The sequence below is a fragment of the Plenodomus lingam genome (genome assembly GCF_022343315.1).
Source record: "Plenodomus lingam strain CAN1 chromosome Unknown contig_14, whole genome shotgun sequence".
In the NCBI taxonomy this organism is placed as follows: domain Eukaryota; kingdom Fungi; phylum Ascomycota; class Dothideomycetes; order Pleosporales; family Leptosphaeriaceae; genus Plenodomus; species Plenodomus lingam.
The window spans coordinates 265448-285042 of record NW_027093932.1 but is presented as its reverse complement, the minus strand read 5'-3'; the positions used below and the strand labels follow the sequence as shown (position 1 = coordinate 285042).

At 52.2% G+C, this 19595-nt stretch overlaps 11 protein-coding genes across 11 annotated transcripts; 6 read left to right on the top strand and 5 right to left on the bottom strand.

Moving 5' to 3' along the window:
* Nucleotides 1-453: 453 nt before the first annotated feature.
* On the bottom strand, nucleotides 454-1953 carry IAQ61_002189 (uncharacterized protein; the record flags this gene model as incomplete). The annotated part of the gene is made up of 4 exons (XM_066095436.1): nucleotides 454-1316; nucleotides 1371-1549; nucleotides 1650-1764; nucleotides 1822-1953. 4 exons carry the CDS (start codon nucleotides 1951-1953, stop codon nucleotides 1014-1016), a joined length of 729 nt encoding a protein of 242 aa, XP_065954272.1. The 3' UTR covers nucleotides 454-1013.
* Nucleotides 1954-2235: 282 nt separating this feature from the next.
* Nucleotides 2236-2541, bottom strand: IAQ61_002188 (uncharacterized protein; the record flags this gene model as incomplete). The annotated part of the gene is made up of 1 exon (XM_066095435.1): nucleotides 2236-2541. The coding sequence occupies one exon, from the start codon at nucleotides 2539-2541 to the stop codon at nucleotides 2236-2238; it is 306 nt and encodes a 101-aa protein (XP_065954271.1).
* On the top strand, nucleotides 2540-3352 carry IAQ61_002187 (uncharacterized protein; the record flags this gene model as incomplete). The annotated part of the gene is made up of 3 exons (XM_003834015.2): nucleotides 2540-2633; nucleotides 2690-3178; nucleotides 3231-3352. 3 exons carry the CDS (start codon nucleotides 2540-2542, stop codon nucleotides 3350-3352), a joined length of 705 nt encoding a protein of 234 aa, XP_003834063.2.
* A 155-nt stretch (nucleotides 3353-3507) lies between these two features.
* On the bottom strand, nucleotides 3508-4188 carry IAQ61_002186 (uncharacterized protein; the record flags this gene model as incomplete). The annotated part of the gene is made up of 3 exons (XM_066095434.1): nucleotides 3508-3651; nucleotides 3714-3820; nucleotides 3900-4188. Coding segments are annotated over 3 exons (540 nt in total), but the record flags the coding sequence as incomplete, so codon positions are not given.
* A 10-nt stretch (nucleotides 4189-4198) lies between these two features.
* IAQ61_002185 (uncharacterized protein) lies at nucleotides 4199-8243 on the top strand. Its single transcript, XM_003834013.2, has 5 exons — nucleotides 4199-4635; nucleotides 4704-4796; nucleotides 4879-5157; nucleotides 5256-5346; nucleotides 5401-8243. The coding sequence occupies exons 1-5, from the start codon at nucleotides 4510-4512 to the stop codon at nucleotides 7716-7718; spliced, it is 2907 nt and encodes a 968-aa protein (XP_003834061.1). The 5' UTR covers nucleotides 4199-4509; the 3' UTR covers nucleotides 7719-8243.
* A 769-nt stretch (nucleotides 8244-9012) lies between these two features.
* On the top strand, nucleotides 9013-10387 carry IAQ61_002184 (uncharacterized protein; the record flags this gene model as incomplete). Its single annotated transcript, XM_066095433.1, has 4 exons — nucleotides 9013-9160; nucleotides 9217-9762; nucleotides 10099-10115; nucleotides 10301-10387. 4 exons carry the CDS (start codon nucleotides 9013-9015, stop codon nucleotides 10385-10387), a joined length of 798 nt encoding a protein of 265 aa, XP_065954269.1.
* Nucleotides 10388-10402: 15 nt separating this feature from the next.
* IAQ61_002183 (uncharacterized protein) lies at nucleotides 10403-11472 on the top strand (the record flags this gene model as incomplete). The annotated part of the gene is made up of 2 exons (XM_003834011.1): nucleotides 10403-10745; nucleotides 10802-11472. The coding sequence occupies 2 exons, from the start codon at nucleotides 10403-10405 to the stop codon at nucleotides 11470-11472; spliced, it is 1014 nt and encodes a 337-aa protein (XP_003834059.1).
* Nucleotides 11473-11823: 351 nt separating this feature from the next.
* Nucleotides 11824-13297, top strand: TIF35 (translation initiation factor eIF3 subunit g). The gene is made up of 3 exons (XM_003834010.2): nucleotides 11824-11970; nucleotides 12051-12832; nucleotides 12909-13297. The coding sequence occupies exons 1-3, from the start codon at nucleotides 11954-11956 to the stop codon at nucleotides 12956-12958; spliced, it is 849 nt and encodes a 282-aa protein (XP_003834058.1). The 5' UTR covers nucleotides 11824-11953; the 3' UTR covers nucleotides 12959-13297.
* A 609-nt stretch (nucleotides 13298-13906) lies between these two features.
* On the bottom strand, nucleotides 13907-17003 carry IAQ61_002181 (uncharacterized protein; the record flags this gene model as incomplete). Its single annotated transcript, XM_066095432.1, has 7 exons — nucleotides 15831-17003; nucleotides 15711-15781; nucleotides 15631-15654; nucleotides 15407-15579; nucleotides 14956-15359; nucleotides 14573-14905; nucleotides 13907-14437 (listed from the first exon to the last, which is right to left on the bottom strand). Exons 1-7 carry the CDS (start codon nucleotides 15975-15977, stop codon nucleotides 13907-13909), a joined length of 1683 nt encoding a protein of 560 aa, XP_065954268.1. The 5' UTR covers nucleotides 15978-17003.
* Nucleotides 17004-17287: 284 nt separating this feature from the next.
* On the top strand, nucleotides 17288-17656 carry IAQ61_002180 (uncharacterized protein; the record flags this gene model as incomplete). The annotated part of the gene is made up of 2 exons (XM_003834008.2): nucleotides 17288-17367; nucleotides 17427-17656. The coding sequence occupies exons 1-2, from the start codon at nucleotides 17313-17315 to the stop codon at nucleotides 17654-17656; spliced, it is 285 nt and encodes a 94-aa protein (XP_003834056.2). The 5' UTR covers nucleotides 17288-17312.
* A 375-nt stretch (nucleotides 17657-18031) lies between these two features.
* Nucleotides 18032-19526, bottom strand: IAQ61_002179 (uncharacterized protein; the record flags this gene model as incomplete). The annotated part of the gene is made up of 5 exons (XM_003834007.2): nucleotides 18032-18620; nucleotides 18678-18820; nucleotides 18879-19109; nucleotides 19163-19267; nucleotides 19326-19526. 5 exons carry the CDS (start codon nucleotides 19524-19526, stop codon nucleotides 18032-18034), a joined length of 1269 nt encoding a protein of 422 aa, XP_003834055.2.
* Nucleotides 19527-19595: the final 69 nt, after the last annotated feature.

Genomic DNA, 19595 nt, shown 5'->3' with positions numbered 1-19595 from the left:
CTCCCATCCCCACCCCACCAATCCCAATCCTAATCCCAATCTCAATCCCTCGACGTAAAAAGCACCCTCTCCCTCCCCCCTTTAAACCAAAAAGACGGCCCGCACCACACCGCACCCGTGCACCCGTATCCCCAAACCTTATACTAAAAACCTTCACCGATGAGGATGCGGTACTGTAGACATGTGTACATAAATACCATATACCGTGTGTTCATGTACAATCGTAATGTTAAACTAGTTCAAGCATTGGGTTGGGAGAATTTGGGCGGGGCTGTGTTGGGGTGTGTGCGCGGGGATAAGCGTTGGGTAGGGTTTGGATGGATGGGGAAGGGGTGGTCGGGGCGCGGGTGAGATGTTTATTTTGATGACATGGTGAGGGGTTGGGGAGGGAGGTGGTTTGGGGTTTGGATTGAAGGGGGAGGAATGTACGTTGTAAGACGATGGGTAGAATGAGTGATTGGGTGAGACTAGTGTGAGTGTGTCTATGCATAAGAAATGAAAAACGAAAAAGTAGAAGAGCCCTAAAAAAGAGACAAAGACATAGTTTCCAAGATTCCAAAAATCCCAATCTGATAACTACGTTGTATTTTCTTCACTACAAATACTGCAAAAAAACATCCATCTAGTTTGCCAAGAAATCCAATCCAAGGAAACCTCTTTCGCTGCTGGCCAGTTTCTCGTTTCCACTCAAGAAAAAAAAAACTCAAAGAAGTCTTTGGATATCATTAAGAGAAACTCTCGTGCATGCATGCGTACCCCCTGTAAATTCAACAAAACGCCTTACTATTGGGTTGGGGGGAAAACCCCCAAGCAAATCAAGAATCGCGTATGATGATGATGCCCACATGTTGGCCGTTACAAGGTTGCGCGTGTATAGGTATTGTTGCACCCAAGGGAAAAAAACTCCAATTACGCCTCCCAATGGTTTCGTCTGGTGTGTGCTGCCTTGCCGTGGTCTTTGTTTCCTCAACAAAATCCCCACTCAACGATTATGCTCGTGTACGTCCTCGCGCTCAGAAGAACAAGTACAGTATGCTACCACTTGCGGTCATGAGGACGCCAAACCACCACCAATTGTCGGCGCGGTATGCTCCGGTTGTTGATCTCTTGAAGAGCACGTCTTGGGGGCTGGGCAGCTCTCCGCGCTTGACTTTGCCGGGCTTCGAGGTTGCAGTGGTGAGCGGGTTGAGGGTGGTTGTCGGGAGCATTTTGGGGGGCGACTGGGCGAGGTAGAGAGGCATGATGGGTGAGCCGTCGAACTTGTAGAGGTTCAGGCGAGGGATCTTGTGGTAAGGGTCTGTGAGTACTTCGTAGCGCTGATGATTCATTAGCGAACTGATCTTTGCGTGAGCACGAGGAAGGAATAGTACCTCGAATAGCTCGCTCGCGTTGTAGCGTGTGTAGATTGCGTTCTTGAATGAACATGGGTCAGAGAAGAGTTGTCGGCCGTCCACTTTGATCGGAGATAGGACTAGAGAGCCGTTCGCGAGTTTCTCGAAGGAGCCGTGCTGCCATTGTATTATGCCTTTGGGACACTTTGGGTTTTGTGCTGGGTGGAGTTAGCTTCGACATATCTGTGGAAGGGTCGCACACGAGATTGCAGTCAGAGTAGCCTATCTCAGGAACAAGGAAGGTTGGCTAGAACATACGGTTCGCAATGGCTCGGTAGTATGCCTCCTCAAAGTGGCCGTCTGCGGAAAAAGAGTAGCTGATTCCTGGATGCTTTGGTTCTGTGAACCTCTCCTCGACGGGGTTGTAGAAGTCCTAGGGAGAGCCGTGGTTAGAAACTGCTTCATAGCACCATCTTGAACGGATCCTTACAGGGCCGGTCGATGTCGAGTTCGCCTTGCTGTTCCACGTACCCACAAGATCGGTGGGGGTGGGCACTGTTTGCGCTTGTACCTGCAGGGCTGCGATTCCGGAAAGCAACAGCGCTGTCCATGTCGAAACCATGGCGGCGGCGTCGGTGGGCGAGTGACGGACGGGTAGCAGAGTCCGGTTGATGGCCGTGGATGTGCAAGAGGGAAGTTGGCGTGTGGATGCGATGGATGCGCCGTGCGGTTGGAGGATGTGTGAAGGGAAAGTGGAGAGGGGTTGGCGTGTGTGTATGTGTATGTAAGAGGGTGAGGGTGAGTGAAGTTGCAAGTGCAAAGGCGGCGACAAGGAGGCGGCGACAAATGGATGTTGCTTGCTTTGGAATGCGCAGGGATCGCTGCGGCTGCGGCTAGTGGCAGATCAAGCCCAACTCCGACGCGGCAGCACATGCTCCAGATGTCCTTCATCTTGTGCTCGACATGCCAAGTCGTCCTCCGAGTGACTCAGGTACCAGTTGTGCAACTTACTTTTCCGAGTGCCATCGACAGCTAGTTTTTGGTCCTGTTGTAAACGCTGACCAAACTCGCGCCGTGCACCGTTCGTTACGTAGAGCACGTCATTCAATTCACCTCGACAACAAAAGTCAGCCGCGAAATAGGCTAGTGACAACCATCCCACGGACCAGTTCAGGAATACCGTTAGGCAGGCTGAAGGGAACATGGTCATGGCGGCATCACTAGCACAGGCCAAAAAAGAGCTTAGGAAAAAGAGTAGGCACATTGTGAACAAAGTTTCCCATGATGCCGCCGCATCGCAAAGTACGTCAGACGGCCATCTCCCATGGACGCTGACGCCAAGGCTGATGCCCCCTTAGCACGCAAGGCCACGGAGACGCTTCTGGCCTTGCCCGAGTATCAAGCCGCGCGGCGGATAAGCGTCTATCTGTCCATGCCCGCAGGCGAGATCAACACGTCTAGTGTTGTTCGAGATGCTCTGGCTCGGGGCAAGAGGGTCTTCATCCCCTACACGTACAAGCTGAGCGAGCCTGCAGAAGCACAGCCCAAGTCCATCATGGACATGCTTGAGTTGCACTCCATCAACGACTTTGCCTCTCTACAGCCAGATGGTTGGGGGATCCCCACACCCAGCACTGACTCAATATCAGCACGTGCAAATTGCTTTGGTGGAGAGGGCATCACGGATGGGCAGTCTCGTTTGGATAGCGATCAAGAGATGGGCCTGGACTTGATAGTCATGCCTGGCATGGCTTTCGACTCGAGCTTCGGGCGGCTCGGACATGGCAAGGGCTTCTACGATTACTTTCTGGCGCGATGTCACCAAGCTTCGCGCATGCCTTTTCGCGGTGAGAAGGACTGCTATTTTGTATGTGGAAGGGCTAACTGACCACGTCACAGTTGGCCTCTCGTTGACCGAGCAGTTCCTTCCTCCAGACGAGTTGGTACCCATGACGTCTTCAGATTATCGTCTTGATGCGCTGATCACCGGCGACGGCGAGCTTCGCCGCGCACAAGCCTGATGCGTCATTATCCAATTCTTGCTAGTAAATTACATGGCTTTGCTCTATCATTTTTCCATGACGCCCTGAGCTAGTTGTCCTACCCCAGAAACATGCGCTCGTATCGTGTTGGCCGCGTGAGTGTGAGAGTGAAAGTGGAGAGCACCAACGGGTGCCTACGACAGTTGCTGGATGAGGGAGATGTTGTCGCCCTTGAGCAAGATCTGACCAACTTTGCGCCTTTCCTCGGGCGCATCCTTCTTTGCAAGCGTCACCTCGACGGCGTCATCGATGACTAGGTTCATGAACTCGTCGAATCCCTGTACAGCTTGTCAGTCGCTGTGTGGCATGTAGAGTAAAACACATGTGAGCTTAGGCGTACCCTCAGCTTTCCTTCGATGCGCAGGCCAAGGTTCTCGTACAGCCATACTGAGATGGTCGCCCGCGATTGTAAGAGCTTGAAGATAAAGTTGATTGGGGGGAGGAGGACTGCAGGCGCATTAGTATGTATGCTATGGTGTCGCGCAGCCTATACGCAATGGCAACATGGGCCACAAGTCGTGTGTACCTTTTCCTCCACCGCGGCCTAGACAAAGACAAAAGTTAGCTGTCGGTCCCTCCAGCCACAGTGCCCTACTGACCTCCACGTCTATCCATGGTGCGATGAGCAAAAAGGTGCTGTATGCGGTTATGTGCAAAGGGTTGCGCGCGTGGGATAGGCAATGGGCGACTGTGTAGTGTGGTGTGGAGCAGCGGGCAGAGGAGGTGGGTGCAGGTAGGACAAGTTGGTGCAGGTGAAGGTACTTTGTGTGAGGTAGCTGGTCTGTCTGTCTGTTTGCTTGCTGGCTGACTGGGGGGGGGGGGGGGCTCGACCGCCGCCAAACAATTTGGGCGGGTCTGAGCTTGGCACTACCGCCGGTAAGTTGCGTTGCGACCAAATGCAACTTCCAATCCAACCCAACCCACCCTGACAAACAAACTGGATCCTCCGCCGTTCTGCGCGCAACGTCGTATTCCACCAGATTCCTGCTGCCTGCTCCCTGCATCTTCGAGTCCTCTCCCGCAGTGAATGCGCGCTACACAATAAATACGTTGCTGTCGCCTCCCCCCTCCAGCACATTCGGCTTCCGGTGCCCCCACCCCCCCCCCCCCCACCATCTGCTCGGAATAGCCTCAGGATGGCGGCCAACGGCGTCCAGCAGGTCTTCGACCCTGTCATGGCGGCGCACAGCACCATGCAGTCCGGCGCCAGTCGAGAGCAAAAGGAGCAGGCACATAAGTTTCTGGAGCAGTTCCAGAAGTCGGTAGGTTTGGAGGCAGCATGTGTTGTTATAGTCAGTGGGCAAGGTGGGCTGACGGAGGGTGATGATAGCAAGAGGCATGGACGACAACACTGGCCATGCTTGAGTCCAACTCGGCGGATGCAGCAGCGAAACTTTTTGCAGCCACCACACTCAAGGGCAAGGTGCGTTTCTCTCTGTCCCTTCCCTCTCTCTCGCTCTCGCTCTACATGTCTCGCTATGTTGATCCTTCACTAACGCATCCAGATCGTCTACGACCTGCACCAAGTGCCCCGCACGCAACTGCCAGAACTGCGGGCCTCCATCATGCGGAACCTCGCGACATTCCATGCTGGCCCAAAGCCCATCAGACTGCAGTTGTGCGTGTGTCTGGCAAATCTGGCCATTCAGATGACGGAATGGAAGGACGTCCTCAAAGATGTCGTCAACGCGCTGGGAACAGACGCAGCCACCCTACCTTGCGTTCTGGACTTCCTCCGCGTTCTCCCCGAAGAAGTCACGCATGGACGAAAGATCGCACTCACAGTACGTCCGAACGAGCCGTCCCGCTTCCTCAGCCCGCGCCAATGGCCCGATGTCTCGACCTATGCTAGCAGAATACAAGTCTAATTTGTGGTGGCCAGGAACACGAGTTGACTATGAGGACAAGTGAATTGATCGAAGACAATGCACAGCAAGCTTTGGAACTTCTGATTCGATACGCGACATCATCTCGTACGTATACACCAACCATCCACTTGGACAGGTTCCTGTGCTAACTCATCCTAGCGGCTGCTGCTCAGAATCCTCAGCTACTCAATTGCATCACTTCTTGGATACGGGAGATACCGCTCGACTCCATCATCAACTCGCCTCTCTTGAAAGTCATCATGGATGACTTATCCCACGACGATCCCTTTGACGCCGCTGTCGAGTGCTTGAGCGCCCTCATCTCGGAGACCCGTGATGTCGACGAGACATTGCAATCTATCATGGCTCTCTATCCTCAGGTCATCGCCCTCCAGCCCAAATTGGCTCAGACTGCACAGGATGACCCCGAGCAATTCAAGGGTATTGCAAGAATTTTTGCGGAAGCTGGGGAGTCTTGGGTCCTTCTGATCGCACGCCTGCCTACCGAATTCCGGGCCCTTGTCGAAGCAATCCTTGCCACAGCTGCGCTCGATAAGGAAAAGGACGCGATCTCACATACTTTCAAATTTTGGTATGACCTTAAGCAGTATCTTACCATCGACAAGTATGCCGAGGCTCGCATGCAAAGTGTAGACATATACTCGAAGCTCGTGGACATCATGATAGGCCATCTCGAGTTCCCAAAGCCAGAGAGCGGTGATGAGAAGGATCTGTTCGAAGGCGATCGTGAGCAAGAGGAGAAGTTTCGTGAATTTCGACACCAGATGGGGGACGTACTCAAAGACTGCTGCGAGGTCATGGGCGTCGTTGAGTGTCTCCAGAAACCATACGATCTGATACAGCAATGGGTGCAGATCTATGGAGCTCAGGCTAGCCCGAACAATGTTCCCGAATGGCAAAAGTTGGAAGCACCATTGTTTGCTGTGAGAGCCATGGGACGTATGGTTCCGCCAGACGAAAATGTCATGCTGCCACGCCTGATTCCACTCATTGTAGCAATACCCGACCACAACAAGCTGCGATTCCAAGCTGTCATGGCCTTGGGACGGTATACCGAATGGACCGCACAGCATCCGGAAACACTGCAGCCTCAACTGGATTTCATCATGGCAGCTTTTGATCATTCCACCAAGGATGTAATCAGAGCTGCTGCACTTTCATTCAAGTTCTTTTGCAACGACTGTGCTGGCTTACTGGTCAACGTCGTTGGCCCACTACAGCAATTCTACGAGAAGCACTTGAACAGCCTTCCGATGAGCAGCCAGGAAGAGATTACTGAAGGTGTTGCTTCAGTAGTTGCCAAGGTCCCCCATGACCAATTATACCAGACACTCAAGGTGTTCCTCGATCCTGTCATGCAACACCTGGTCACCATCGCCAATCAAGCCAAGGATGAACCAGAGCAGAAGCTTCTGGCCGATAAAATCAACCTTTTGACTATATTCTTCGAAGTGGTCAGGCCGGAGATACCGACAGGGCAGGAGCATCCAGCCGTCAAGTACTGTCAAGAAATCTTCCCAATGCTCGGAAACATCGTCAGTCATTTCAACAAAAGCATACCAATCCTGGAACGTGTATGTCGGTGCTGGCGGTACATGGTATTATCTTACCGAACTGCTATGCGCCCACTTCTCGCAGATCTTGCATCCAAGCTCATCGAGGGCTTTGGCACTTCAAGGCAAGGCTGTTTTCTCTGGGCAACTGCTTCGATTGTCCGCGAATTCTCACAAGGGGTTGATGATGTTGACGCAGGCATGGCAAACAGTGTCTACCAGTTCTACGAGCAGCAAGCCAAGACCTTCTTGAGGATACTAAGCGACTTGCCACCGGAGGAGCTTCCTGATCTTATCGAAGACTTCTTCCGTCTGGCTGCTGATATGGCTCTGTACTTCCCTTCGGAGTCGATCATGTCAGATCTTATGGAAACTATCCTCTCAGCCGCGTGCAGCTCCCTCGTGTTGCTCAAAGAAGATCCGATTATCGCTGTCCTGCACTTCCTCCGCGATCTCCTTGGTTACGGTCGCAATTCGTCACCGTCATCTAGTTTTGACAACACACGCCATGATGTGCCCGAACAGTTGCAGGCGCGCGTGAAGCAACTCGTCTTGACCGCTGGTCCCGTACTTGTACAGCGCATCATGACCGGCATGATGTACAGCTTTCCTGAAGGATGCTTTGCTGACTCCTCTGGTGTATTACTTGACCTCTTTGAACTCATGCCGGAACAGGTCGCGCAGTGGGTAGCTGGAACTGTTTCTATGCTGCCGCCGGGCAGCATCACACCCCAAGAGAGCGAACGCTTCCTCAACAACATCCGACAACGAATCCAGACTGGTGATGTCAGGATGATAAGGACGATCTTGCAAGACTTCACCACGAGCTACCGCCGGCGCAATGTCGCGCCACGCGAGGGCCTCGGTAGGCTTGAAGCATCACGATTCAGATTCTCCGGCTAGACGTCGGGCGGCAGGGCTTGTCTTCTCTTAGATAATATCGAAACATGTAGTTCAGTCAAAAGAGAAAGGTCGATTGTACATTCAGATAGCATAATTGTACTTCAGCGTTGAGTGTGGGCATTTGCATGGATGGTGGGTTTACGATAGGATACCAATGCGGCGGCGAGTGGGACTTTTATTTCTTCATGATTCACCACTTAGATAGTTTTACCCCGAATGTTCAATTCCATGTGATGGAAACTTGACGATCCGTAACTCACTTTTTCTTTATGCTGCCTAGGGCGAGGCAGTGGCTTCTCAGACGGTGAGGCGCTTCTCAGCGACAGAGAAGCCACTACCACGTAGACTACTGTCTGTTTAACAAAAGCACAGGGGCAGTTGCGACCATCCCCTCAAATGCAATAGGGGACACAGTGAAGCTTTTTCCCCGGTCTGTCCGTCCTTCCTGCACACAACCACCCAACATTCTTCCATCACCTGGCTCCTCGATATTAATTCGAGCAGCCTATAGGCTTTCTATTTGCGCATTTTTCCTCCTCTTGCCTTTCTCAGACACCAGATACTACTACAACGACTCTCATACAGCGCACCAAGGTACCATCAAAAAACGCCCCTTTCAGGCCATTCGCTCGTCGGATCAGTAGAGCTTCTTAGCTGTATTTAGCCTTCCCTCAGAACCAGTCATGCTGTTTGCGGTACATGATCACTTACTAATACCTGGCAAGTTTCATTTACATAACCGTCATCACGTTCGGTATAGTCCCTTGTTGTATTCCTGGGCCACCTCCGGCAAGGACACGCAATTCTCCGCGATCACCTCTGTGGGCAGTCCAGGAAGCAGACGCACTGGAGGACCCTCTTGGGCCAAGGCCCAGCCTACGCAGGGCTCAGTCAACCCAAGTCATTGCAGGCACACGCAGCAAGACACTGAGAGAGATAGTCGACGAAGGAGTTCCGCCATATATCTGGGACAAGAATAGTCCGTACTACGTCGCCCCGAAAAACACTTTTTTGTCAGAGTGCCAAAAAGCGGACAAGAAGCGCAGAGAGGCCAAAGAGAAACGGAGAAGAGAGAAAGAGAGAAGTCGAGTGTGCCGCCAGGTGGACGGATCCAGATCAGTTTCACCTTCTCCAGGCGTGAGCCGGTCCAATTCAATTGCCTTCAACAAGAACAGTCCAGTACAGCGCGTAAGCACAGGCAGCTCTGTACATTCTGATAATTCGAACCTCTCAGCACAGTCGTCACGATCCAAGAGACGGACATTTCTGAGTCGAGTAGTGACAGCTGAGCACGATGATCGAGTCGCTCCGGGATTTGAAGCACGAGAAGAGCGGCAGCTACGAACACCTAGCACTGGAGCGAACAGCCAGCCAGATTCTCCATCACATGGAGGACAAGGACAGCGAGGATTCTTTGGAAAGTACAAGGACAAGAGTATTGTGTACGTATCGCTCTCCTCCCTCTCTTGTCCCTGTGTACCGAACTAACATTTCACAGCGAACGCCCGAGCGATCTACGGAGCGAATCGGTGTCTCGACGTGATAAGCTTCGCCCCGACTTCCTCAAGAAGAATTGGAGCCGCCATCATCGAACACAATCCAACGAGTAGGTCGTATATCCACTGCTCCTCGGCCAAAGAGAAGTCGCGCCTCGCTGCTCTTGAGCATCTTCTCGTCATCACTGAGGATTTACTTCAACGACTCATAGACGCAGAAGGCATAACAAGCAGTGGATGGCTGCCAGCTACAGCTCAATCCCAACATGCCGTCACATACAGCATCGCAAGTGCAGCGGGTAGCGCAATGAATGAAAGTGTGGCAGGAAGTGTACCGGCGAGTCGAAGAAGCAGCGTAGCGCCGCAAGATCATGTCAATTCCCACGACTGCAGTCCAGGCTATAGTGGTCATCCTTTGCAGAAGACGCTGCTTATTCGTGGCAACAGCGACACGACATTCCATGGTCTGTCGCCACAACAGCCGCCGCTTCAAGGCCTCCCCCGAACAGCCAGTGACTTCATCAAGCAGCCTGTGCCTGTGCCTGTCGGTGCGCACTCGGGCCAGAATCGAGGGCGTGTGCAGTGGAATCTGGGGTCCGAGGGCTAGGAAGCAGTTCTCTATGTACTTACATGTCATCCCTAATTCACTAGCCCTAGGTCATTCAATACGAACATTGCTACTCTACCATGTCGTACTTTGATTGTCGATGAAAGGCAGACGCGGTGCGTGGTCCTAGATGTGGATTAGCATGTGACAACACATGCACAGGCTGGTTCCACTACGTCAGCTCGTGGCAGGAGAGGCTCAAGGGCCTACTTCCAAGTACCTGCGCTCGAATGCTGATGTGATGCCGTCTTCCTTCACAACCCTCGGTGATGCCTAGATGACACAGTCAGCGAGGTAGGTGACTCCTGATCAAGGTCTTGGGTCAGGCGTTCAAAGTTCGCAGCCCGCCAACTGCCCCACGTTTCGCGCCTATTGGCTACCGAGATGACGCGGATCATGACTTAAAGACTCCCTATCGCGTGCCACCACCCTGTCCTCGGCTTCATCTGTCTTGTCCTTGTTCTTACTGTACTCTACAGACCCTTTCTCTATCGCCCACAAAGGCTCTTTGTACCGACAGAGTCACAACCTGGTTTCGTTCCCCCTTCGCCTCTCCTCAAAAATAGTCCAACACCATCACAATGGCCATCGGCGACGCCCCCTCTAGCCCTTCCCAGGCCGTGCCTATGCAGCCCCTCGACATCCAAGCATGGACTGAGCAGGCCACTGTTGCTCTGGGTTCTATGGCCATTGCCGCGCCTGGGGATGGAGTCCGTGGCACCTCGATCACTCTTGCGATTCCTCTCGACGAGCACGATGCGCCTCGCCCCTCTGCCCGTCCCCTGGGTGCAGCAGCAGCTGTTGCTGCGACTGATGGTGGCTACTACCGCCGCAAAGAGCCAATCAGGCGTGATAGCATGAGGAATCGCGAGGCTCTCCTCAAGGGCAAGGAGGGCTCTCGGCGCAGGCAGAGGTGGGAAAATGGTAGGTGGCAACCATGAGGCATTAAGTCAAGAGAAGCCCAGCTTAGGATCCACTAGATCGTCTTCTAAACAACCCTCATGCCGAACCTCCACTTCCTCGAGATTGGGAAGTTCACCCGACTCACCGTGTCAAGAACGTGCCCTACTACCTCGCCCCCCTCTGGGATGCAGGCCTCAAGCGCCAATCCGCCGAGCGCAAGACGGCTGCTATCGCTGAAAAGGCGGCCACTCGGACGGTGGCCAAGAAGCCTACAAGCCCTGGGGTGGTTCCCAAAGAATTGCGCGAGAAGCTCAAGCGGTCTCGTGGCGCAAAGGGTCTTCTCATGGACCTTGAAAGCGAAGTCCGCAAATTTGTCACCGAGTGGGAGGAAAAAGAACGCAAAGCCGAGGCAGAGGGCATACCTGCTGATGCTGACAGCGAGGACGATGAAATCGTCTTTGTTGGGCGGAATGGGCGGATGAACGACGACCTGGCCAAGGATGCAGAGCAGAGGAAGCGAGAGCTGAAGCTGTTTGAGACGCCCGAGGGCGATGTGGGCGGAAGCTTTGGCAGGTGGCTTGTTCATCACATCGGTGTATACTATGGACTCAACACCTGGAGTGTTACCGTGGGAAACCCGGCCAGAAGGGAGGCGTATATTGGGGTCAAGGGGTCAAAGTTGAGGACAGGGAATGCGGGGACTATGATTTGCAGGCCGTTGCCTCGCCCACTGTTTGCTTTGGTCTAGGACTTGGATAGGGATGTGAATATGGACGTGGACAGGCTTATATGTACACAATGTCAAAGGGAGCATGTGAAGAAGGATATGATCTTAATGTGTGAGAGGGGATGCATGTTGCATCTGGCAATTGTAAATTAAGTCGCTTGGCTCGAGTATCTAAACCAAGTTCTGGGGTTTCTTCTCTTCTCTTCTTCCATAAGGTATAAAGACTTCGCCTCTGACTCCATACCCTTGTACGCTACTGTGTGTAGTTGGCCTCTCAGACTTGCCGTGGCTTAGCTCAGCAGAAGAGACAAGGGCTCTCTCTCTTAGAATGCCACTAGCGCCAGAAGTCTTGGCACCCGCACCGCACACTTTCGAATTGCCTGCCCCACCCACCACTTCCACTTTGATGATAGAGAAGCGAGACCGCCTGGATACATTCACCTTCTCGACGACGACGACGACGACTGCTCGCTAGCACACCACACATCTCTCCACCGCCAACATGTCACGAGTAGCCGGGTACGCATACGCATCCCCCCACATGTCTATACCATACGCAGACTCTACTACTACTACACTCACTGACAATATCTGCGCAGCCGCACCGACTGGGCGGAAGAAGATGACGAGGACAACATCACCTCTCTCCCACCACCCCAGGCCACCAAGAACAAGGACGGCACCGAAACCATAGTCTCGTACCGCATCGGCGAGGACGGCAAAAAGTACAAGACGACACGCCGCATCAAGAAGACGGTCGTCAAGCAAATCGTCAACCCCCGCGTCGCAGAGCGCAAACAATGGGCAAAATTCGGCCAGGAAAAGGGCAAGCCGGCTGGCCCCCAAACCGACACCGTCTCGGTCGCAGAAAACATCAGCTTCCGCCCCGTCAGCAACTGGAAGGCGAGCAACGAAGACAAGGGCGACGAGGCGAAGAAGAAGGCTGAGCTGAAGAATGCAAAGATCAAGTGTCGTATTTGCCAGGGTGACCATTTCACCACAAAGTGTCCCTTCAAAGACACCATGGCTCCCGAGGGCGACGTTGCGCCAGCAGATATGCCAGACGATGCGCCGGGCATGGCCGCCGGCGGCCTTGGTTCCGGCGGTGGTGGCTACGTTCCTCCCCACTTGCGTGGACGTGGTGGTGCTGGCGAGAAGATGGGCGGCAAGTTTGATCGCGACGACAGTGCTACGCTACGCGTGACGAATGTTAGCGAGTTTGCAGAAGAGCAGGATCTCCGCGACATGTTCTCAAGGTATGGACATGTTACGCGCGTGTTCTTGGCCAAGGACAGGGAGACGGGACGAGCAAAGGGCTTTGCGTTTGTCAGTTATGCGGATCGGACGGATGCGGCCAAGGCGTGCGAGAAGATGGATGGATGTAAGTCATCAGCCTCCCCTTGTTTTTTATCCTCGCCATTAGAGAGCTTCTGCTAACGTGTATGTGTGTGATACAGTCGGTTTTGGCCATCTCATTCTGCGCGTCGAGTTTGCTAAGAAGGCTTAAATGGTCTTTTGGGGCTTAGGGACTATCAAACGATCAACCGTGGAGCCGGGAGCCTAAGAGCTGGACTGAAACAGGAAAATGCATTCTGGCGTTTGGGAAACGTGGTATGCTAACATTGCCTTTGCCTCTTGACGGGGTTTTAGTCCGCTCTCCTGGCAATAGATGGAGAGTGACGGGGGGGGTTTTTTTTTTCCTCTTCACTCCTGTGAATTGAAGTACGAGACGAGAGTGGCAATGAATAAATGAATGCATGCATGCATGGGTGCAATTCTTTCTTAAAACAGCCGCGGTTAGATGAAATCCTATTATAACAAAAGTCGGCCTCTGGACTTTTCACCATCTTCTCCTCTCCTACTCAGTCAATTGACTTTGCACTTTTTGATCTCGTGTTCTGTCAGTCAGTTTCGAAACACTCCCATGTGGCAATGACAACAACAACAGACTCTAATCTTGAAAACTGCGTTTCTTCTCGGGCTATGTTGCAAAGATAATCCAAAAGGCGTAATTCGATTTCAATCTCGTTTCAGTTTATAATACATCGTTGACATTGAACACCAAAGCCTCGCGCGATCTAAATCGACTAATTGGCCCGTGTCCCTACCCCCCCCCGCATTCGCCTTTTTTTTTTAATTAGACCGCGGAAAGTCGATGGGATAATGAACACAGTACACCGAGGCAATAGCTTGGATCTGCTGTGGGAGGGGAGGCTCTTTGGGGCTCTGGGATGAAAAAAAGTGTGGGAGTGTGTGGCTTTGGGATGAGAAGAGGGGAGGGGAGGGGAGGTAAAAGTCCTTTCTTGCTAAAACCACGCAAACTTGGTGCTCCTTGCTAAACCCCCGGTCATATCCATCACATAATCATACCTATTGCACTTTCAATCCTCTGCTCACCTTTTCATTTCCTACTCGACTCCTCTCCCCCTCCCTTCCTTCCCACCAACCCATCCACTCAAAGCACACTGGGATCTACCTCGACAATCGGCCCAACATAGCTCTTCCTCGCAAAAACACAATAATACACCACACTAATACAAGCCACACCGCCCGTCACCACGCCCGCCCAATTCATCTGTGCAAGCGACGGATTGCGCGCACTGGGCCAGAAGCTAAAGAAGATGATGAGCGAAAGATAGCAAATGGCCACCACATTATTTGCGACGCCGAGGGCGCCGCCCAAGCGCCAGGGGCCCCATTTCATGGTGCTTTCGGGCGAGGCAAACGTCGAGGGGTGGTGGAAGGTGGTGGTGGAGGTTGTGGAGGAGGAGGGGTAGGGCGACGAGGTGTGTTCTAGGTCGCCGCGGAGACGGCGCCAGAGGAGGAGGCCGAGGGCGATGAGGTAGGAGAGGTAGAAGCCTTCGAGGACGAGGGAGATTGTGCCGTTGAAGGCGGCAGAGTTGCCGATGTTGATAAGGGCGAGTGAGGCGGAGAGGAGGGTGACTACGATTATGGCGATGACGGGGATGGTAGAGCGTTTGTCGATCTGAGGGGTGGTGTGGGTTAGTATATCCATCTATATATCATATTTGTATCCCGTGAGAGGGTTTGTAGATGCTGTGCTTATGGGTTGAGATGGGATGAAGGGTCGGGATTGGTGTGAAATCAATTTACAACTTACCATGCTAAGCGCCCTCGAGAATGGGAGTCCACGATCTCGAGCAAACGACCATGTCATTCTGCTCGCAGCAGCCAAACACCCCATTGCACTGCAAAACTCGAGGAGGATGATAATGCAAACCATGACTGTGGCGCCCGTGTCAGATCCCACCGCGCTGCTGAAGATGCGGATGAAGGGCGCGATTTCACCAGCATGTTCGAGGAGCCCGGTGATGTCTTCCGCGCTGAAGAGTACGGCGAAGAGCATGCCGAGGGCGAGAGAGCCGTTAATCATGAGGGACAGGAGCATGGAACGCGGGACATCGCGGGTGGCGTTCCGAACTTCTTCTGACATCTGCATCTACCTAAGCTCGTGGTGGAAAACCTTGGACAAGATCAACTTACATGGACTACAGAGTCTGTCCCAACGAATGCAAGTGCATTGCCTTGTAGGCCGACAAAAAAAGCCAGTGCTTGGGTACTCCATCCACCGTCGTTGTGGAACTTGGTGAATATCTCCTTGGCAGAATTGTGCGTAGGTGACAAATAGACCAGAGGAACGAGAATACCGAAGAAGCCTAGGATATGTACGATGAGAACAACGACTTCTATAGTCGGTAGTGCACCGCTAACAAAAACGTTGATGAAGACACAGAGCAGGAGTACTGCCCAGAGAAGAAGTGTCCCGTGCCAGCCTTGACGATGAAAGTCGTCTGCGTTGTTGAGGCTGACAAGCTGTAGTATTAGATCGGCTACGAAGAAGCATACTGATGTGAGCGCTGCAATCCAGCCGATTACCGTGAGCCAGCCTGACATCGTTAGCAGTCCTCCGTCAAGGAGACTTTGGATACTCTACCAGTAACATAGCTGAAGAATTTCTTATTAGATCGAGGGGCGAGTAGTGACACCCAGTGGTATTGGCCTCCAGCAGTAGGGACCGCACTTGCCAGTTCACCAATGCAGACGAAGACGGAGAAGTTGCCGAGCCAGATGATTATGAAGCCGTATATCAGACCAGCAGGTCCGCCGCTATCACCCAGCCGTGAGTTGGGTGAACCATTCGGGTAGCGGCAAACTTACTTGATGAAACCAATAGAAAAGATTCTATTTAACCGTTAGACAACAATTGTAAGGCATGTGACGATGGAAGGATGACTTACACCAGTAGACTCTCCCAAGTACACATCAAACCGCAGGACAGACCAGTCATACTGACAAGACCGAACCGACGCTGCCACTATTAACATCGAGAAGCACAGTTCCATACAGCATAAACACACCTTCAACACCTGCTGCTTTCCCGCTTTCGCCAGTTCATACCTATCTCTATCAAACTCCTTCCCTTTTGCCTCTGATATTGAGCCATTGTGCCTCGCGCGAAGCCCAACATCGTCGTTGAAGTTTTGCAAGTCAATGTGCTTCTCCATGGCTTCTCACGCTGAGCTATCCAAGTTGATAATTAGCGGAACGAATTCGTTGACGTTGACAGCCCCCGGTACAGGAGAGGATATCCAGTAGAATATCCAGTAGAAGCAAGCAAGTCAACGGATTGGGATATGCAAGAGTCAAGACGTGGGCAAGACGAGACGATCGTGATACAGAGAGACATGCAATGCAAGATCAATCTTAAAAGCCATCCCTTCACACGTAACGTAAGCCTGTGTACACCGGCAAACACGGTTAACGGAGAGACACACCCCAAGCCAAGGGGGATTCCAAGGCGCGCTCGGCAATGCACCGAAACGTACTGTGAGAAAGGAGATAAGAGAGCGCTAGAACTGGGTGTTGCTTTGCAAAGCTAGCAGAGGCAAGTGTAGGCTTCCTGCAGTGCAGTGACGGCGGATCTCGACATATTGCACCGCAGCGGTAGTCTTAGAGAATCTATGGGGATGGACCATTGATTGGCTGGGGCGTTGCACGATTGGGTGACGGCTGCAGAAACCGGTGGCATGCAGCGGTGCGTTGCGGATCCCTTGCGTATGGTCTTTCAGGAGGCATCGCGTTTCTAGTCATTGCTCTGCTCGTGAGGAGGACATGGAAGAGTGATGCATGCATGGGTCATGCTTTGAATGACTCGTAGGAGGATATCTTGGAGCTTTGCCGCCTCCCGTATTCCCGGTTGACGGACATCGATTGCTCCCGCAGCTCGCGTAGATATTGCTGCTCATGGGGATAGACGGATAGTGGGTACAGTAGATGTCGGTGGAAGGGCCTCATCCAGGCCATGACCTAATGCATATGACTTCAAATGCAACGATGGCATCGCGCATTGCAGCGAACGACAGGCCAATCTAGTTGGATAGCAGGGAAGTGGAGTGGCAACAGAAACGGCTGTCATACCACAATGGTCACGTAAAGAAGCCTCCCCGCATAGGAGCTGTGGTACATGGGAGGACAAGATCTTTGGGATGGTCAGTGGTGGTCGGGGGGGGGGGGGGGGGAAGAGGAATGAAGGCGTGAATCGCTTTGATGTTGTGGCACGCTAGGTAGCTCCATCGACACGTGGGAGCTCTTCGACTCTAAAGCTGCAAGTGGGTATTCACGCATGCAGGCTGAGAGCTGTCGTGATGAATTCCGCGTCTCAATAACAGCTGCCCGAATACTCCGTGGTAGTAGGCGGCTTGGATGTTGTGAGCTTAGGTCAATGATGAACGAGACATCATGACATGTAGCTACCTAGGTACGCTCCACAAAGCCTCTGACCGCATTGCGCCCGCCTGCTAACTTCGGTAGGTAGGTGCCATGTCAACGTCAAATGGTTGATGCTGATAGTCGTCCCGGGGCGACACCAGAGATTCCTCTCCATTTCAGCCATCTGTACGTCTGATTCTCCATCTTGGGCATTAGAAGCCATCCGGTAGCTTGCGTCATTCTAGATGTGTCCGTTCACAACGCCGTAATCTCCATTGCCGCCTGCGTCGGTTGCCACATGCAGCTATGTAATACTGGAGGTATCAGCCCTTGCAGCGCGCGTTTGTGGATCCCCTTTTGGCTCCACTTCCCTGGGAGTAACAGGCTTCACTGGGAGTACAGGGGCAATGTTGAATGCCGCGAATACAGCAAGCGCGGCTTCAAGCACCTATCATCGACTTATCATTGGGTGTAGACTTTCAAGTGACATAATTTTCCTCACACGAGGTAGTTCGAATGTGTTCAGTGGTTCTAGTCAATGTAAATCCAGACGCCTGCTAAACCGTTTTGGAAAGGTTAGATTTATGTGCAAACTTCATACAGCATTGAGACAATGTTCACGTGCAGCGTTGCCGAGATGCCATAGACAATTCCTTAAACGGAATGCCACCAATGATCAATCGTTTTTCGTCGAGACTTTTATCGCGTCACAAATACCTCACATATCAATATCAGTAAAGCTTACAAAGACACATGTCTTTGGTGGGAATCAAATATGTTCGCAGAAATGACAAAAGTCATCCAGGGGAGGTTGAGAATCTCATATTGGCTGCACATAGTTGATTTCGTATTACTTCATGACCTCGATATTATCAATCGGAGAATCTCCGCTCCTACTCTCCGCCTCTTCCCACTCAGTATTGACAACCGTAGTCTTCAAGATCTTTGAATTACTCCCTGTGCTCTCAGTCTCCCACCGCTTATCCTCCCCAAGCTTATGATGCACTGCCGTGATCTCAACATCCATCTGTCCATCTGGTCTCCTTGGCCCTCCTGGTAAACCCGACGCCGAATTTGCATGGTTCGTCCTCTCCTGTGAGAGCATAGGAAGGAAGCGTTTGATGCCAGCATCATTTTGGCTTTTTCTACTGTGTTTTGATTCCCCACCTTTGAAGTCGTTGCTGAGCTGATATGACCCGCTTTTGCTGCGCGAGTATCCCAACTCTGATGGAGTACCACGGCGTCGTAGCTCATCGGATCCATAAAGACCCGAGGAGAGTGATTCAAGAAGAGGTCGTAAATAAGGTACACATGATGTAAGAATGGTAATGCATGCGATGATTTGTGTCAGGAGCGTCCACTTCCACAAATATTCAGTAGGGTTGTCGGAGGAAAAGCCTGGGAGGTATGCCATTTGAACAGCAGTCGCGACTATATCCCTATAATTTGTGAGCATTTGAACATATACAGAACTTTTGCAAGGTTGTCTGGCCTACAATGATCGCGCGCCGAAAAAAGCTAGGATAGTAACTTTCTTGCCCATGCTCATCTGGAGAGTGGCAATGACATGTACCGGAAACAATACCAGGGCGAGATCGGTGAGGATGTTGATCACTGCCATGCCCCTCCAGAATGTTATCTGGCCGTATGTGTCAGTAAAAGGCTCATCTACTACCACTATGTTCCTGTATACATACCATATCGATACATCTATTCTCCGGACCCAGAAAGCGCCATGGTTCAATGGGACCACACTGGAATGCAGCCACGAGCTCAGACACGATCCCCCAAATTGCAATGAAGCCTGTTAGCCCAACGCCCATCTGTCGATGCATTGGTGAGGCAGTCAGAATCATGAGCAACGAGATTATCGATAGCTTTGCAAAGGCTAGTGTTGCAATGTAAAGTAGTTTGTTGGCATATTCGCTCTGCGAATAATTAGACAGTGTTCAACGACGTCGAGTTCCCACCATCAATTTACCTTCTGGTAGGCAACGAGCTGAACGTCCATCAATGACGCTATATCCCGACCCAGTCCATTTGCAATTTGGATACTGACGGAAATACCTGAGCCTATGCTCGCAACCTGAGTAGAATGTCATTAGGAAAAAGGAGTCCCATATGTAGATACACTAGATACTTACGAGAGCTGCAATGACAAATGCATCGTCAACATCAATACTTCGCCTCAGTGCGCGCTTTGTGATAAGTCTAGTCAGAACTGCTAAGGCTGAAGTGATCAGGAGCACCCAAGTGACGACATTAATGAATGGTCCAAGATCGTCCTTGGAACCAGGCCGGCGCGCGATGAGATGATGCGCAGTGGAGGAGACCACCACAATCATCGCATTTCTTTTTCGGCGAGTCACCTCAAAACGTAGTAGAATCCACACAAGTCGGCAAATAGCTGAAGG

Excerpts from the sequence above, each read along its gene's own strand:
- IAQ61_002185 (XM_003834013.2), top strand. The coding sequence starts at position 4,510 with ATGGCGGCCAACGGCGTCCAGCAGGTCTTCGACCCTGTCATGGCGGCG. Across the intron at positions 4,797-4,878 it reads CCACCACACTCAAGGGCAAG|ATCGTCTACGACCTGCACCA; the intron begins GTGCGTTTCTCT and ends TAACGCATCCAG. Across the intron at positions 5,347-5,400 it reads TCGATACGCGACATCATCTC|CGGCTGCTGCTCAGAATCCT; the intron begins GTACGTATACAC and ends AACTCATCCTAG.
- TIF35 (XM_003834010.2), top strand. Across the intron at positions 12,833-12,908 it reads GTGCGAGAAGATGGATGGAT|TCGGTTTTGGCCATCTCATT; the intron begins GTAAGTCATCAG and ends TGTGTGATACAG.